Source organism: Biomphalaria glabrata, chromosome 1 (genome assembly GCF_947242115.1).
Source record: "Biomphalaria glabrata chromosome 1, xgBioGlab47.1, whole genome shotgun sequence".
Taxonomy (NCBI): Eukaryota; Metazoa; Mollusca; class Gastropoda; family Planorbidae; genus Biomphalaria; species Biomphalaria glabrata.
In genome coordinates, this window is record NC_074711.1 from 36,550,724 (window position 1) to 36,570,007 (window position 19,284).

The window sequence follows — 19,284 nt, forward strand, 5'->3', positions numbered from 1 at the left end:
ATACCTTCGTAGGTTTTATTAAACAAAAAAAAAGAGAAGAGAGAGATACACTTTTGATACTTATTGCTATTATTACAAGGCTACTTCTGTCTCGCAAGACAATAGATGCGCCCAAATGAGTCACTGGCTTTGGTTTCCTCTCGAGGCGAGGCAGAATATGTTGTGACTAATCAAGCCAATTCTGGAGCGGCAAAGTTTGCCACAGTTCGTGCATGTATATACATCTGTTTAAGCGCTAGCTGAAAGGGCAACTTTCTTTTTCTTTCTCTTGACTAAGGCCGCTTTGTTTCTTTTGCTCTCGGCCATGTTCCTACCAGCATGCACAGTCTGTCTCCATGCTGTCCGGTCTTGGGCTATCTCCTTCCACATATTTTTAATGATGCCTGTGGTTCTCATGTCTTGCTTACAGACATCTCTATAGGTTAGTCTTAGGAGGCCCTTGGGTCTGACTCCCTCCTCAAACTCAGCGTATAAGATGTCTTTATGGATTCTTCCATCTGGCATGCGTGAATTGTCCGAGCCAGCGTAGTCTTCTCAGAAGAGCCAGAAGAGCATAGATGCTGTGCATATTGGCCAGTTTCAAAACGTCCGGGTCGGAAACATGATCCCTCCAGGAGATGCACATTATGCGTCGCAGGCAGCGTAAGTAAAAGCTATTTAATCTATGCCCTTGTCACATTTATGTTGACCAGCTCTCACTACCATAAAGAAGAGTGCTCACAACTCAGCCATAGTAGACTAGGATTTTGACATTTTACCAGACGCGCTTGGACAGTTTGGCCATAGCTGCAGGGATCTTTCTTATTCGTTTTGTCAGCTCAGTGTCTAAATTAAGTAGGTGAATTACTGCACCACCGTGAGGGTGTGATTTCCAATAAGTATCGTGGATATTTAGTGAAAACACTTTAAAAATGAAGGAAAGAAATAAAGAAAAAACAACTACTGGCATAATGATTGATTAGGTCAACATTGACATTTTCCAATAATAATAATAATAATAGATAAATATAACAGAGCTGAAGTTTATTGCTACAAAAAATGAAAGTGTCTCGGAAATTTCGTTTTCTATTGCATCCCCCAAACATTAAACTTGAATACACTAGAGTTTCAACGCTAAACAAATATCAAAGTTATAAAGTTTCTATAAACAAATCAAAATCAAAAGTGAGTGTGTTTGTAAACCGGTAATAAAGAGGTGTACGGAGGATAAATACAATCTCATTGATTGTCAATGCGATGAGGTGCATGCAACACAATCAGAGCGCCCTTGTTGGTACAACGTCCTCATTTCTTTCACATTTAGTATGTAGGCTAGTACAGTTAGCATGGCATGTGTTCTTAACACTAGCAAAAAAAACAAAAAAAAAAAAAACAACAGGAACGGCTTATGACACTTAACTGGCGTGACTAGTCAAGACTGTCTTCATTAGATATGACCGAACCAACTAGGTGCAAGCCAAACACAGCTCCAGAACACAGCTGCCGTGCATGAGTCTACACCAAGCTAATCTATCTGCATGGCCGATGAGAGTACCTAAAGCATGTACGAAGTAATATTGATGGCATTCACTCTACCCAGACTGTACATGTCGACCACTGAGGTAAGAACAAAGCGTTCAAGTGAACAGACTATACTGACTGAATTATTGAGTGACTGCATGAACAGTTAGGGCTGTTAGAACCGTCCAATAATTATGCTCCCACATTTTCTTCTGTTTTTGACAGACACGCCATTCGGAAAGGTCTACGTTGAGACAAAATGCTATTTATTCTTACTCATGTCCCCATTCAAATACATATTCTTTATATATTAAAAAAAAAAAAAACAACTATACGAACATTGACTTGAGCCGATATTTACAAGTGTTTCTCTTTCACCGTTGTATGCTTTGATAATTTTTTCCCCAAGAAAACCAATAGTCTTTTAGATTTCATCAAACTGAAACGTTATCGCAAAACACGTTTACTTTCAAGACAAAAGAAAAGATATTTAAACCTTGTAGACTTATCACTCATTTCAACACATCGATTTGAAAGCAAAGCTGTCAGGCAAGCACTAGTCCACGTACTGAATGCACTAATTACAGTTACTAAAATACTGTAAATTTCCGAAAATCCGGACTGATGTCGGACGAAGGGTTCCGACTTTGTGAAAAATGTCGAGAAAACGGGAATATATTGTGAATATATATATACTGTACTTGTATGCGAAACAGAGAACAAACTGCCAAAATACTATCGGACATAAACCTGTCTATGTTGAACTTTTACATAAAAATGGTAACTTTACTTTTTTCAGAAATGTGCAATGCCCATTTGTCTTCCGCACAGCATTGCTCTTCATTGCTTCGTCACTAAGCATGAAAATACTAACCTAGTTATGTACTGAAGGACGACTTGGACAGCCTTTTGTCCCCTACTATCTGATATTTTAGGAGCTTATCTGGTGGCTCGCTTTTTTTTTTCGTCCAGTCAGGATGTGGCCAAGTTGACTGGACAGTAGGGTTATCGAGTGTCGAGTTTTCGGGTGTCTACTAACAACATGAGTCACTTGTCTACGCACTGCTTGCATTGTTAGTTCAGGAGTCTAGTAACGAAAAAAATCAGTCACCAACCTAAGTAGGTGTTATGGAGTGTGTGTGTGTTTCTATTGTGACGGTGGGAAGAGGTTAGCGACTGGTAGTGAATAATGCAACATGGTTGGCATTGTCGTCACGTGGTTTAAGGAGAGACGACTCCAGAAAGTGAGACTGAAAGGTTGTGTTATTGAAGTGAGTTAGATTTTGTTAAGTACATTTATTTTATATTATATGAACTTGATTTTTGTATATATTATAAATAAAGTTATATTTAGTATTGCTAATAAGGAAGTTATTCAAGTTATTTGAAGTTTTATTAGTTAAGATATATTACGCCCACAACGGTTTAGTTGTCTACCAGCAGTTTGGTGCTACAAGTCAACGACCGGTAATAACAATAGTGCTTGCAGTGAAAGCGGAACTTTTACATGTTTTAAGACATCAGGCGAAGACGGTAGAAGCTCGTGAAGTTTTTCACACCTTGGCAGGTCATCGCTTAAAAACAAATCGTAAACAAGACATTGAAAATTACCAGTTGTGACGTCTCTGTTTAGACCTGCTCAGTTACATCGACATCCACGTGACTACACAGCTGCAGGAAAGAAGACCACGCACACACACAGACAAAAGGATTCCATTAAGCAAATGAAGCAGCTCATGCCTACCTGCAGTCGAGTGCGGGGGGTGGGGGGGGAGGGCATCGGGAATAAGGCTTTCACCATCGGCACGTTCATTTTAGATCTCATTAGCTTCGCTAACAGGTTCAACGTATTTTACAGGCAGGGATTAGCACAAGCCTTAAGAAAGAAGGGAAAGGATTTTAAAAGAAAACTGCATTTACGCCGGTGATTGAGATTGGTGTGCAGAAGGAGATTGAAAGCATGAAAGCAGCTTACAAGATGTATGGCAAGACACTACTAGGCTTCAGTCAACTGGAGGCTATAAAGTTCAGCTCAACGATCACATGATCTACAACAGGATGAGGTTTGGAAAAATAAAATAAAAGGGGGGGGTGGGCATAAAAACTAGCTTAAATAAACAAACTACTTAGGCCTACACATGATGAGAGAGAGAAAAAAGAAACTACCATTTAAAGCGTACGGAAACTTTAAAAAAAATTATTCGTTATCATTGATAAAAAATTAAACTGTAAGTGATGCGATCGATACGAGATGAAATGTCCTTGTTGATGTAAACAGGCTGGAAATATGATACATCGCTGCCGAGTGAGACTGAAGGGAGGGGAGCGAGTGGAAGATAACCAGAGAGGGAGAAAAGGGGAGAGAGCATAGCGTGTGGCTGAGTAATGTCATCATCTCTACACTTTCAATCAGATTATAATTCAAGCGATTGAAAATAGTTTCAAGATTGTATTTCTATTATTGTTTTGAAAGAAAAAACGCTTTCTTTATCTCTCACCTTTGACTACAAGAAAAACAGGACATGAAGTAAGGGCTCTTATTGTCCAGCACACTTTTCAAACTCAGTTCAGCATATTTGTGGAATTAGTGACAAGCCAACGTTCAACACTAATTTGCATTACACTCACAATTTAGTTTTTCTCTAAAAGATGACTAACAAATGATATTAAAAAACATCTGTGCTTGGTAGGAAATACTTGGCAGATTTATATCTTTATATAGCACTCCGTTTCTCAGCTTATGGGTCACAATTCCAAACATTACCATTAAAAATAGCTATAAAATTGAAGCAACAGCCAATAGTCTAGTCACTTATCACCCAAAGAGCAGCACTCTGCCCAATCTTTCCGAATCCTAAGCTAGTAGAGGTTGAGAAAAATGTAAAATGGCATTGCCAATGAAAATCACAACGACACAAACATCCGTGTTACATCACAATGAATTTCGTTCATAAAACTGATGTCATAATGCCATTAACGCCACTATGTCACTAATACCACTATGCAACATCACAATGACAGTGGCACCTCCAACACACTGGCATATACATCGCAATGACCCACAAACCAAAATGGCAAACGCATCACATTAAGGCATTAATCAAAACAGAACAAACAATGACACATCTACCCCAAGCTCTATACAAATCCCCCCAGCCATTCACCATAAAGGAAACAGCTCAATAAGCTCAGGAAGATGACACTTTAAATTATCCTGCAGTAAGCCGTACTGACATTTAGCACAAAGGAGAATTAAAAATAACTGCATCACAGACTTCTTTTTTTGCCAAATCAAACTTAAAACGTACAGACCAAAGGTAAACGAATAAAAAGAAATTAATTTAAAAAAAAGACCTGATACAAACGTGTATTCATATTTTGTTTAATGTAAACTTTTATCAAATCTGAAACGCCATGAAAGCATCAAGTTTCTCCCTGTGGCCAGCACGCCTCTAAAGGGAGACAACCGGATGGCGGTGCTCAAAAGAGTAATCTCGGCCGATCAGGTGACTCTGTGCTGTGCTGCTGCCCCTGAGTATATATTTACAAAGCCCGAGTTTTCCATTAGGGGCAAAGAAAGATCCTGTGGGGCAGCAGAGATTAAGCTGACAATAATAAATAAGGAATGGAACCGCTGACCACGATGGCATAAAAGAGGCATAAAAAAACAACAACCGGGAGGGAGTGGGTGAGGCGGAACAAAGAGAACGGAGATGAAGCTCTAAACTAAGTTCCGTAATCATGCTTCAAACATGCTTTCCTCTTGATGCTGCCAACTAGAAAACACACTTCCACAATAGATTGATTCACTACTTCTTTCCTATTTAAAACTGTTTTATTTGTCCTAACATAAAATAAAATAAATAATCTGTTAAATTTCTTTGAGAATAATCGATAGTTGAACACAATAAATGTCTAGATGGAGTTACTTTATCCCTCATCCTGTCTAGAGATTGAATTACATTTATCATTTAATATTTTATATAGATAAATATATATGCCAACAAACTCGCAGACAATAGAGAAGAATCGTGTAGTGGAGAAACCTGACTCTCACGTGTGTAACGTTGGTGTATCCACCTATAGGTTTCGTTTTTAATGCACGACCTAAGAATAATGTAGCGCATTGTGATAGAAAGTCAAATACTTTCAAAACAGGGAATTAGGTAAAAAAAAAATATATCCTTAGAATGTGAAAACCTAAGCGAATGACACGTGTGTTTTACACATCTTTGTTTTCTTAGGCCTTAAAGTTTCACACATCTTTGTTTTCTTAGGCCTAAAACTTCTCTAATGTGAGATGTTTAGAGAATAATCATTTCACATGAAGTAATGTTTGCCTTCATTTCCTTATTCCTAAACGATTTAACAAAACAAAATAATATATATAAAAAAGACTTTAACAAAAGCTTATATTAAGCGTACTTGTATCAGTTTGGATCAGTCGTGTAATTAAATTTGTAATAGATAAGACTAACAATAAAAAAGTATTTATAAAAATTAAAAAAAAGGGGAACGACCTGAATTCGAACTTCTCAGGCTTCTCAAGCAACGCGGTAACCAATCTACTAGCGAAGAGTATATATGAACATGGAAGATTGTAGAGTTATCTATTGTTTCTAGGTCATGATTGAGTTCACTCAGATGACAAACTAAAATAATGGGGACTAATTCAGCTTATACCGCTACTTCAGTCAAGTACTATTTCTTTCCCTTGTTTTTTTTAAATACCAAACGAAGTAATTTATTACCAATAGTTAGTTAACTAAATGTTTTTTTTTATTGATTCTGATAAATTTCAGCTGGATCCGAGATTGGATGTCGAAGATATAACGTGTACAAACTTTTGGCCAGACAGACACAAAGACAGAGTGTGTTGATATAAACTTTGTAAAAAAATCTTTGCCATCCGACCCAATGGGTGTAACAAAAGATAACTATTGATCATGTGGCTGCTTCATTAATGTCATACAGTTATGAGTTATGACTTTAAATTTGGATCCTATTTGAACCATCATTCACTATGACTAATTGTTTCAATCTATGGGATACTGTACAACTGGAGCCTGACAAAAGCGATACTTCTACTTAAAAGCTTGTATATTACAATCTGATGAGGTCTGCTCTATAATTATATCCTCGGTACTCTTGAAAGAAACGTTTAAAGCAAAAAATAAAAAAAATCTACTTTACAGATTGCATTCCAATAGCAAAATGAAATAATAAAGGCGGGATGGAACTACAGCCTCACAGATTTGTAAATAATAGAGTGCTCATTTGATGTCATAACAGTGTATAACGCTGAACACCAAGTACTAGGACTAAACAAGCGTTATACACATTTTCAATGCAGTTCTTATCAATGTCATTTTTTTTTATAAATTTTATAACAAAATAACACGTGATGAAGTGTCTTAAAGAATTCCTTTTAAAAAAGTCTTGTTAGCTTATACTGAGCGTGTGGAGCGAGAGGGAGCATCGCCATTATGTACCGTTACATTCTGTATAGGTGTGGCTTCCCTTTATTCTAGAATGCAAGTCTTCTAATTTTTGGATCACCATTCTGTGACTAGCTCAGACCAACACGTTTCCCACCCCTTCTTACTCATATTACTTTAAGTTGTTTTTTTCCAGGTACGAACATTTAGGGACCAGCCGGATGGTAAAACCTGGTACCCGCAGTAGATTATAAACGCGAATCTATCTGAAATAAATTCTAATCACATTTGAAGAGGAATGGGGATCAGTTCGTTACAGGCGGCATTTATCTGGCACGATTATACTCACTGTTTACAGGGTGTTGTGTGAGCTATCAGGGAGCCTGGCTGTGAGGAGATATCTCCACCTTTGTAAACACGCACACGGCTAGAGCGTACACATCGACACGGCCAGCACTTATCTTGTCAAATATCTGAAACATATATTACACAGACCATTTATCTTTCATGTGTAAGGAAAAGGAAAAAGCCAAAAATAAAAGCATGCCTTTAACGTGTGTTATCTTTCCTACGCGTTTATGTCAAGCCACAGATGTCATTTTTGGAGTAGCACTGGAGCTAGTGATACTAGGAAGAAGTGCACACACATGAAACATTGGGCACTGTTCAATTATCTTCACCTATTTCAAACTTTAATAAGATGCCCTTACTACATCCCCATTCCATTTTGTAAACTTGTTCAAGCAACATTGACTTGCCATTTCTCCTCCCTCTTTTTCAAATGCAGCGGCATTAAAGAAGCATGGCATTGTCTATCTATATACTAAACCTTTTCTAAACATATAAGTGTATTACTGAGGAAAATAAAGTAGTATGTAACTAGTCAATTCCAAGCCTAAGGAGGTCAACTATTTACTATTCCTCTGAGTTTATTCTCTACTACATGTGTGTAGGGTCCCTCACTGTTGGGGATTTTGAAGATAAACTAAACAACGCAAAGGACGCATTTCTTATTCCATATGCTAGGACAAATGAGTGCTCCTTCTTCCCTAGTGCCATTAGAGCATGGAATGGGTTGCTTGAATCAGTCTGGCAAACCAACGACTTACTTATCAGAGTTTAAGTCAATGATTAAAATGCAAGACTAGATAGACACAAGAAACATGTAGGACGCAGTTATCTTCTATTTTGTAATTTATAAAGATGATATTTCACCAGTTACACCAAAAGGCTAGTTATTTGTAGTTTCTCCACAATTGATGCAAATCTTAATACATTTTTTGTAGAAAGAAAATGAAAACTCGTGAATAATGTAGAAAAGAATAAAATATATATTATATCATATAGTACTTTGTTCTCTATGAAACATTTCTTTGAAATCAACGAAGCTTTAAAACCAAAAATAATTCATCAACATAAATTTCATCCAGTCCGACTTTGTGTTCTCATTCCGCCCTAAAAGCCAGATCTGTTCGATTTCAGCTCCGATGGCCCCAAGATTTGTTCCTGGCATCAATGCCTTCTGGAAGGTCACCTCTGAGAACGGGTGATAATCTATTCAATACCTCGCGAGGCGTTTTCCAATGTTGAAGTGGAAATCAAATAAAGTAATTGCGTATGAAGTGCTTCTATCGACTACAACACTGATTAAAAACCAAGGATGCCAGTCTAGATCTATAGAGTGGTATGGAATGCGAAATACCTCCTTTGTTCAACCTGGATTCGAGTATGCACACAGATTGTGAGAAAGAAAATTTGATTACAAAGTAAAGCCCTCCCATGCACGTCTTGGTACTCCTCATTCAAGACATTGCCAGATCTTGCACAACAAACAGCAAGTGCAATCATCATTTAGAAAGCAAACAAATATAAAAACTAGGTTCTTGTTTCAAAGAATGACACCCCTGGGCCCATAACCCTTCAATTTTGATCGTGTTCATAACTTCCGAATAGATAGAAAAGCAGGAAACCTCCTTATTTTACTGCTACGATATCACGCTTCTGTTCTGTAAGATTTTAGTCAACTTGGACTCAAGGAAAAACAACAAGGTGTTACACAACTAACCATCAGAATGATTCAACGCAGTGCTGGGAATCAACAATAAGATATTGGTTTTCTTACCTGAGATGTTTGGGTAATTAGAAGGAAATTGGATGCATGTCCGAATTCCGAAATGACTTTTTTTTTTTTGGAAAATATCAAACTTTCAACTTCTACTTAGTAAATAGTTTAAAATAAACGTTAAATAAACGTGTATTCAATGAATATTGAAGTTGTATCTAGTTTTTGCAATGGTACTAGAAGCGGTAAAGTCGAAAGTAAGCTTTTACGCCATTATAGCCAAAGCCAAAGTCGCATCATCGTGTAGCAGAGGTTAAAACAAAAGTTGTTACTCTTTCCCGCAGATCCCAAGTTTTTGGCTGGAGTACAATATGTTTGGATTTCTTTCACCTGGCTACATCAAGGATAGTGTTGAAAACATAAGTAATGAGAAACATTTCTATAAAAAAAAAAATCTTGTGATAACAACGCCAGGTTGACTGCCATATGTTGCCATGTTATGAACAAACTAAACAGTGACATTATCATGCAGCGGGGTTTATAAATAAGAAGGTGGAGAAAATACGAAATTCTTCGAATAAATGACCTCATAGTCATACTACTATCACATATTTCTTAATAAGCTAGACTTGTTATGATATATATTGCCGTCGACCATTTCTCTTTGTCTTTTGCCTTGACTAGAATCTCTTTTAATGACAGGCCCGTCCGTTCTTTGATGTTGTCTTCCCTTTGCTTACTCTGTTTGCCTCGTCCTCTTTTCCCGTATAAAAATAGTAATCTTTTTTATTACTATTATCTGGAGATGTCGTGTGTTGTCATAATTAACATTCATGCAACGCTCACCTAGGCACTACAGTGTTACAGTTGATTTTAGCTTTTAAAAGCTGCTAGAACTGTGTTCAATTTCATCGTGTCCTAACAAAAAATAATAATTTCGAAATTAATGAAAAGTGTTTAATGACTAGTTTCAATGAAAAACGCACACAAATTATGACATGTAAATCCTTGCACCTTTTTTTTTTTTTAGTTTACTCAAATTAAATAGGAACGCATTGTCGTATCTAAAATGGTTGAGTGTGGCCCAAGGACAACCAATGTGACATATACAAATCAGACTAAACGAAGATCTAAACATGTGCACTATGTACACTAAATGTGTTTTGCTGGAGGCTGTGCGAAGCCTGGACCAACATCTTATCACTAAAGCTGACCTGATTAGTTCACTCATCTACGTATTGTGTGTACACCGTCACCTTCTCACCATGAAGAACAGGAGAAAGGGCAGGGGGCGAGGGAGGGGGAGAAGTAACTTTAAAACAAATTGATCAAGCGGGGATCGATACGGGCTCAAGGCTAGTTTTCCTTTAGTTCAAGTTAACACATTGAAATCTACTAAAAATCGCTAATGGAATTAATTATTGATCCTTCAGTTAATGAAGTCGCATGGAACAATTACTCTGTTTTAACAAGTGAAAGTCCCCCGCGTATACCAGATGACTAGCGGTACTACAGGAAGAGACTACAGCTGAATCGAATGGACGCTACAAGTAAGGCCTAATTAAAATGTAATGGGACACAAAGTCAAGCAGACACATCGTTGAGATTTAAAAAAAAACAACAATTTTATATTCATTTCTGATTTTTAGCGGCCCCCGAAAGGGGAAAAGACGCTATTAGTTTTCTGCGAATGTCTGTCCGTGTGTCCCGTTTAGATCTAGTAAACTAGAAAAGATATTGAAAATCCGACATCACAATATTTTAGACCATTCTAAGTTCTGATTCAACGGCTACTTTTTTTTTTCTGAAAGCGAAAAATCTAATTTTTAAAATCAGTTATGCAAGCAGTTTTTTAAAGAGAAAAAGCTAATTAGTATGCATTATAAGTTAGACCTAATTTAAAATGAATAGTAATCTTATAGACTTCATTTTTCTGAATATTTTTTTTTTGAGGATTCGAATAAGAGATTGAGCCTTTTCAAAACAATTAGATCAATTATAAGACATCAGTTAGGCCAGGGGAGGCGCGGTGGTTGAGCGGTAAAGCGCTTGGCTTTCGAACCGGGGGTCCCGGGTTCAAATCCTGGTGAAAACTGGGATTTTCAACTTTGGAATCTTTGGGCGCCTCTGAGTCCACTCAGCTCTAATGGGTACCTGACATTAGTTGGGGAAAAGTATAGGCGGTTGGTCGTTGTGCTGGCTACATGACACCCTCGCTAACCGTAGGCCACAAAAAACAGTTGAACTTTACATCATCTGCCCTATAGACCACAAGGTCTAAAAGGAGAACTAGTTAGGCCAGGTTCACATCTAACTTTACATTCACTTACACCTATCCTATGATCTGCGGGACCGTTGGGGCACTACACAAGATCTGTTAACCTGCTTTCTCCATTCTTATCTCTCATTTGTCTTTGATATAATTTCATTTGGATGTTCTTTCTCAAAATATTGAAGCCTACCTGGGTGGACCTCTTCGGGGGCCGATTTTGAGTTTGTGTTTCCACACAAACTGTCTTTTGTAACCTTGTTTAATACTCTAAATATGTTAACATATAAGGTAGATTTTATTCTCTTTGAAATATATATAAGCTTGAATATATTTATAGTTTATGTCACACTAGTAATCTTTTATTACTTTAGACCGATCTCCTAATATCAATTGTCTTTTAAAACTAAATAAGACATTAACAATTGAACTAATAATATAAATGTGTTGTATATACCTTAAGAACCATCTTCATACTACGACATTCTTTTTCTTTTTTAAAGAGTAAACCTTTCTCATCTATAAGAATGTAGATCTTTTCACTATAAAGCAATGCTGTCAGGCTAGTTAGATTTAACTATTTTTTCCACCATCCCGAAAGCCAAATGTATGCTTAAGTGTGTGAGTGTGTGTGTGTGTGTATTAAACATCCACAAAGACACGGAAGTAATACATCTAATTATATGCTTATTAAACAAGCCCAAGTAATTTTCATGTTGAAGAAGAAAGGTCACTAGATAGATCTGCGTTCCAAACGTTAAATCATTTAGTTCTCTGTCGACTTCTCCAGCCCAGACATTTTAAAGGGATACGGTCATTTTAATGTTGTTTTTTTTATTTTACAAGTAACTCTTGAAGAGAAAGCTTGTAATTTAATTTATGTTATATCTTGATAAGAAACTATATAAATATACTAACGTGTCTTTTAGCTATGGCGAGCAGTTTATTCCTTGTACAACTTGGAGCAGTGACACGCAGTTTTAAAACAAATACGATTCGAATATTTTCATCCGAGCTGTAACGTTTTCATCAAAGACCTGACGCGGCTCATTGGTTTAAGTACAAACAAGGTCACAGTGACTTGGGACTTAAGGCTAAGCTTCAGTTGTTTTCTGAGTGACTTATACAACAACACTAGAACTAGTAGGTTTGGGACAAATTCACTTTTATTGTTATTTGAGTTAATTATAGTGCAGAAGGATAAAAAATAAATAAATAAAATGAAACGAGAATAATACTTTAAAAAAAAATTAACACACTGTTTATATCAGTGAAAGCATTGTAAAAGCCTTTGCTAGTGAGTGTATTGAAAAGACTTTCCTCATTCTTGACCAGAGAAACCCTTTCCACTCTTCAAAAGGTCTTAGGCTTCATTCTTCATACACCCATTCTTGAAGACCAGCCGAACTACTGAAATGTGAACTGATTCAGACCGTGACCTCTCTAGTAAAGTTTCACAAGTAGGAGTCCCAAAACAAACCTGGTCATTATTTAGCTTCTATGTGTATTTTATTTCTCGAATTGCGAAGACAGTTCAAAAACTAGTATAGACAATTAAAATCGACAAAATCAGTGCTAAAATCTTTTCAATGTGCACACATTTAAATCTAATTAATTAGTTTTAACAAGGTCAGGAAATGTTCGGAGGCCTATGCACTATAAAGCCAAGAATTGAGAAACAGCTTTAGTCTCTTTAGAAACCTAATATTTTATAATGGATACGTGAGCTCTCTGTTTTAATTTTGAATACTATATTTAAAGAGGTTTAATATTTACCCCTTAAACTATGACGATGTCTCTATGAATTCATTATCATGTTTATTAGTCTACATTGTTGCAATTCTCTATAGAAACAGAACATAGTGTCGGAAGAGGGCAGCATGATCTTTTCAATTATTGCAGATGGATACCGGAACACCAGATACGTTTTGATTGACCTTTTTAGATGAGCTTCCAGACGAACATGTATTCTTAGCATTTATTTTCAATGTCACTACTATGGAGTACACGTGGGTTCAGAAATCCAGAACTGATGGAACTTAACTCAAACCTAATAAGAAAGCTATGCTTGGTAGATTAGAGCTTTAAATTCAAGAAAAACACAAATACTTTAAAAGTATTTACGAAAATAAAAGGAAGGGAGCGACCTGAATTACAACTCGTGGCTCACGCCTAAAAGTGTCGACGAGCTAACCACTCTGCTAGCGGGGTACTTATGACAACAGAGCATTGCATAGTTATATATTGTTCGTTTCCATTTAGGGCAGAGACCTATAAAGGCGAATAATTCCCTGGTTTGAGATATCAAACAAAATAATTATTTACCAATAGTAAATTAACTAATAGGTTAATAGTTTGTATTGATTCTTGTGTTGTCAGGTAAAAGAAATAAGTGTACCAAATTACAGCTTGATCCGAGATTGGGTGCCTGAGAAATAACGAGTACAAACTTTTGGACAGACAGACAGACAGAGTGAGTTGATATAAGCATTGTGAAAAGGGAAACAACCTGAATTCAAACTCATGGCTTAAGCCTCCCCAAGACGACATACTAACCACTCATACATAATAAATAATTAAAGAAATACATTAATACATAAAGAAACAATTGTGCAAATTTCAGAAGAATCCGAGATTGGGAGTGGGAGAAATAACGTGTACAAACATTTTACCAGACAGTCATACAGAGTGAGTTCATATAATCTTTGTAAACAGTGTGTATTGGTGGAATATAGTCAGGTACAGTCATAAATAACGTGTACAAACTTTTGGCCAGACAGACAGAGTGGAAGAAATTAGTGTGCCACAAGTATGGTTGACAGCAAGAGTTATTAGAAAAGTTGTCCAGTAGACCTGCAACTGGAACTGATTGACTTACAAAGCTAAATATCCCTGCTAGACAAATTTAAAGTGATGCTGACGATTTATGTGTAATACGTGTTGCTAGCAGACACTTTTCTAAATCTCCGAAAAAACACAATGATCACAATAATTAACAGCACCTATTTATGAGGAGAAACATTTTCATGGATGTATCTTCCGAAACCCATGCTATGTCATCATCTCACGGACGAACATCTAGAATTCTAGATTCAGTGGTCATTTCATCCGACCGGATATTTAATAGTTGGTTTAGGATAAACTTCTCAAGAATTAATGTAAGTACTAGAGTCACGGGTTTCTAACACAAATGGTTCATTGTCTATTTCTTTTTTTTTTAAATTCTTTTTGTTGATGAGGCCCGAGACACGAGTGTCGGAAATTAAAAAGGCCCACAGGCCGAATAAGGTCGAGGATCACTGATGTTGACTATTACAATCATGTCGGTCTGGATCTTGAACGGCATATGTTGGAAAAGACAAAATACATTTTTTAAATTTAACTTTGCACGTTCATTTCACGGTGTATGGGCAAAATGTTATTGCAATTTGAAAACACGATGACTAAAGCATACAAACAAACACAAATAATGGTGTTTTGTAAAGTACTGCGGAAACGTGGATCAAGTCTAAGTCCATAACAGGCTAAGTTAATTTCATTATTAATCCTTTGCTTTATAAGTGTGAAAAAAAAAAAGACAGCCACGAAGTAAGAACTTTATTTACACGCTTCGAAAATATACAAACTAAAGAATGTCGAAAAAGATCAATAGTTAGTGTAATAAAAAAGATAACTATAGAACAAGGATAAGTCTTTCAAAAATACAAGATAAAGAAATTATCAAAACATGAATGGTAAGAAAATGAACATAAGCCATTAATATAATTATATAATGCAGCTATCTTAAGTAGAAAATGACGTCTAAATACCAGAGTGCAATTATAAGCAGTTGCATTTCTTCACTTTTTCAACCCACAAACCAAAGCTACACAATTTAAAACACCAACAACAGCGCAACATAAAAGTGGCCCTAGAATCGATTTAAAAAAAAGGGACTATAAGTAGACTGCGAGAGAAAGCTAATCTATTGTATCCACACATAACAAGCTACCAGCGACTCCGGTTTTCAATGTTTATTGATGATGTGTCCAACGATCGTAACCAACCTCCGAGACGGGGCCGTTTTCAACACCACTAGAATAGATTTTTTTCAGCACTTCTTCCGAACAGAAATGTCCGGCATCTGAGTGACACATTTGTTTGCTGCCCGGGCCACTCGAGGAGAGAGAATTGAATGACAAACGGCAGTGTATAGAGAATGAAAGCTCACACTCAGGACTCACCGCGCCTGCCAACATCGCAGATTTAAGAAGCAGGACAAGCCCGAGACGCCTAGTTTTTTCCCCTTCCTCGACACAAAACGAGTGGGAAGTTGGCTGAAATAACGACAATGTTTTCACTATTGGGCACTAAACAAATACTAGGATGTCACCCTTGCGACATCGTTTAAGAAACACTCTGAAAGTGGAAGTGACCAAAGCAAACACTCCATAACATGGTATGCCGAGTAGAAAGACCAAGCAAGCGGTATTCCATTTTATTCCTATGATGTATCGATGTCTGAGATTTTTTTAAAAAGCAAGAAGATCAAAGTCAAGCAGGTACTTGATTTACGTTTGTTTCCATCGATCTTTCAGTCCAGAAATGCCCGTTGCCTTAGAAGAATAGCAATAGCTGGAAGACCATAAAGTTAGAGCATTAATATCCTGTGCATACAAAATAAAGTCTGGCGATAAAGTAACTAACCCACAACTCGGTAGGGAAAGAGAAAGAGAGAAAAAAATAGAGTATTGACAAAGCCGAGATTGTCCTGGTCAAAGAGGAAGGGGGGACGATCAATTTCGCTGCAGGCGGCAGCGGCATCAAGAGCTATGTTGCAGCCAATACAGGTGGGAATCACAGTGTCTTATTGGCTGGGAAAGTGAACAGATGCACGCTGTCAACCCAGAGAGCCGTCAAACTTCTTCAATAGTTGGCAACAGGATTATAGCAGTGCAACAAGTGCTGTCTCCTTTGGCTTAAATGTATCACCGATGTAAATGTATAGGTGTGTGAATGTGTGTGTGTGTGCAAGCGCACGTCACTAGCTAGAGTGACAATGGTGTCTCCAAATTATGTTCAAAGAAACTATGTACCACATAGTAACATATGAACTAACATTATTGTTTTTACATCAAGAGTACTAGCGAGGACAATAAAGCAAGCTTCATGACTCAGAGAAATAACTTTTAGGATTCACACAAAAATTCAGAGACGATAGTGCCAAAAAAAAAAAATCCGAGTATCCCTAGAAACTAATGGTACCTAATCTAATTCGACTACCACTTCCTGATTCGTGCTATCGCCTTGATCAAGGATCCTATTCGACGCTTTTTTTTTTCTGTTTCTTTAACTGAATACAAGACTGAATAGTCATTTAAGAAAAATAAAAGCGAAAAAAATTAAGCAAAACTCACAAAGTCATCTATACTGTAGAAGTATATGATTTCTATTCTGTATTTAAAGCTTAGACATCAGGCCATGTTTTAAGGTACATAAATAAAAACAACAACAACATTGAAGCAAGTCACAATAAGATTTGTTCTTAGAATGATACTAGCGAAATTACATTTTCAGAACTCAGAAGGGGTATAGCTTTATAGCTACTAATTATTACACATAAGTCGATAAACAAAGAAGAAAAGAATGATCAAAACGATGAAGCCCAATAGTTGAGGGTCAAAGGAAAATGATATTTAAAGCCTTAAAAAAAAAAAAAAAAAGGCAAGAGACGGAAGACAAACGAGCCAACAAGGTAATCACACGGACCAATGGCATGGTACAGTGGAGCTTGGCACGACAATGGAGCAAGTCGTTTATCTTCTGATTATAGCTCACTGGTGAAGGAAGAACTTCTGGAGACTCGGCCCTTCTACTGAAACACACTAGTTAGCTGGGATGATTTCCCTTGAGAGATATGCAGATTACGGGGATTACTAAATAGCTAGGCTACAAACCACGCGAATTTCAAATGCACCTTTCTTTTAAATAAATAAAAGAAAATTGGAAGACATAATTTTGTTACATAAAGAAACACAGATGTCTTTTTAAAGAGAGAACGATATCACACGAAGGAAGATTTTTTTTTTTTTAAAGAAAAATGATTATACCACCATTTTTTTTGTTCAAAACATAGTGTCTCCAAGTGTGGCCTTCTTTCCAACAGTGCATGCCATAAGAGACAAGAGGGCAGGAACGATACGAATGAGCTTTTCTCTTCTCATCCCAGCAACAATTGATTCCAATCTGTGCTCCAACACTTCAGTCCTGGCACGTGGGAATGGCCCTATTATGCATTTGATTAGTGCTGCCAATTTTACTTGAGCCGAACATTAAGATTCGCGTAAATAGAAGTGGAAAACAAGTGGAAAGAAAAAGAAAAAAAGAGAGAAGAGACGAAGAAAGAAGAAAGACTGGAACTGGGATTTGATAAATCATGAAGCACGCAGGACGCCCCGGTTATACGCAGCAAATAGAAGAGTGAAGCTCAGGGAGAGCGAGGAGAGGAGGAAGGTCGAGTAGAGGAGGGAGGTGGATTAGAGAGGGGAAGGAGTATGGGGGGGGGGAGGCGAGATTTTCTTCCTCCACAAAGGAGCAAGTTTATGCATCTCTCGGGAATACGGTGTAAGCGTGATAAATCTGTAGTGCAATAGAGCTAATCTAAGCCGAGTGAAAGACTGTGGCAAGCTTGTCCCCACACCGGGGAGAGCACTGATGACTGTCGCCACACAAGGCAAGCTATTAAGGAAATTACCTGTCAGTCGCAGGCAGTCTTCTAATGAAAGGTCGCGAGAGGGTTAGCTGATCAGCGCTCAGACTGCGATTGATTGGAATCAATGTAACGGGCGTTATGAGGTTCATTACAAGCGATAGGAAGAAAGAAAGTCAATAGGGTGCTGGCCCAAGGATGGCCTTTCATGCCAATATATCGAATGAACTCGAATATCAAAGACGCAGTATAACAAAAGGATAGAAAAAAATTACCAAGTCCAGGAAAAATAATTGACCAAGTCCAGGAAAAATAAGTTACCAAGTCCAGAAAAAATAATTTCCGAAGTCCAGGAAAAATAAGTTACCAAGTCCAGAAAAAAAAAGTTACCAAGTCCAGAACAAAAAATTTACCAAGTCCAGAACAAATAATTTAGTAAGTCCATCAACAACATGTTTCTATCATTGTGTTTTGTACAATAGAAAATGTAACCGACTGAAAGCAGGTATTGAGAGTTTTAAGATTTGAATCATTTTCGTTTCTAACTTGGAACGATAACAAAAGAACAAGTATAAAACACAAAAATTCGAGTAGATCGTTATATTCTCGAACTCGCGTATCTCCTGATCTTAATGGAAGAGTTCTCTTGAATACATAATCAAGAATTAATCGGCAAAATCAATATCGTTTTAACAATTATAATCAACTGAAATTCACGAGTCCCGTAATGAAGCAAACTAAATCAGACATGGCCAGATGAAACAACCGACTAGTCTGATTGATTCAAGCGAGGAACGATCATCGATTTCAGACATTCTGGAGTTTGGAATGTATGGGCACGCTACCATGAGACAATGTGTGCATCCGCATTCAAAGTTGTCTCTGTACAGGTTCTTTATCCAAACTTTGCTCGATACTCAAATAACAGCAAGCTAAAGAAGAGAAACTGAATTCATTCGACAGGAATAATAATAATAATAATGCAAAAAATCTAACAAGTACTAATATCTCATTACTGTCCAAAATGAATTTAAATGAATTCAACTATTATACTGTTTTGTGCTTTGTCACTACGAAACATGGCTGGGTTAATAAAAGTTATGAGAACAAGTGTAGGAATGAAATATATTAATATACTTGGTGAATAGCACTCGGTCAATGGAATAGTGCTTTTGTGCAATGTCCGTTGTGCAACAGACAAATACAATGTCCAAACTTCCTGCAAGGGCCACAGGTAGCCCGATTCAAAATTGGGACCATCGCCTCCTTGGAATCCGCCTCACACCAACCTAGTCTTGATCTTATAGAACGAGATCATAAAATACTA

General features: G+C 37.1%; 1 protein-coding gene across 9 annotated transcripts in view; it reads right to left on the bottom strand.

Moving 5' to 3' along the window:
* The window catches only part of LOC106078375 (zinc finger CCCH domain-containing protein 10-like), a 104,141-nt gene that overhangs the window by 64,642 nt on the left and 20,215 nt on the right, over positions 1–19,284 (bottom strand). For 7 of the 9 annotated variants that reach the window (XR_008778785.1, XR_008778789.1, XR_008778792.1 and 4 more), the window contains one exon: positions 7,288–7,411. The exons of 1 other annotated variant lie outside the window; for it this stretch is intronic. Coding sequence is in view for 1 of the 8 variants with exons in the window: in XM_056034520.1 (XP_055890495.1) it covers positions 3,999–4,024 (26 nt within the window). In the remaining 7 variants the exon portion in view is untranslated. Of the gene's footprint in view, positions 1–3,998; positions 4,781–7,287; positions 7,412–19,284 lie in introns of those variants that run through there. One more of the 9 variants, XM_056034520.1, reaches the window with a different exon arrangement.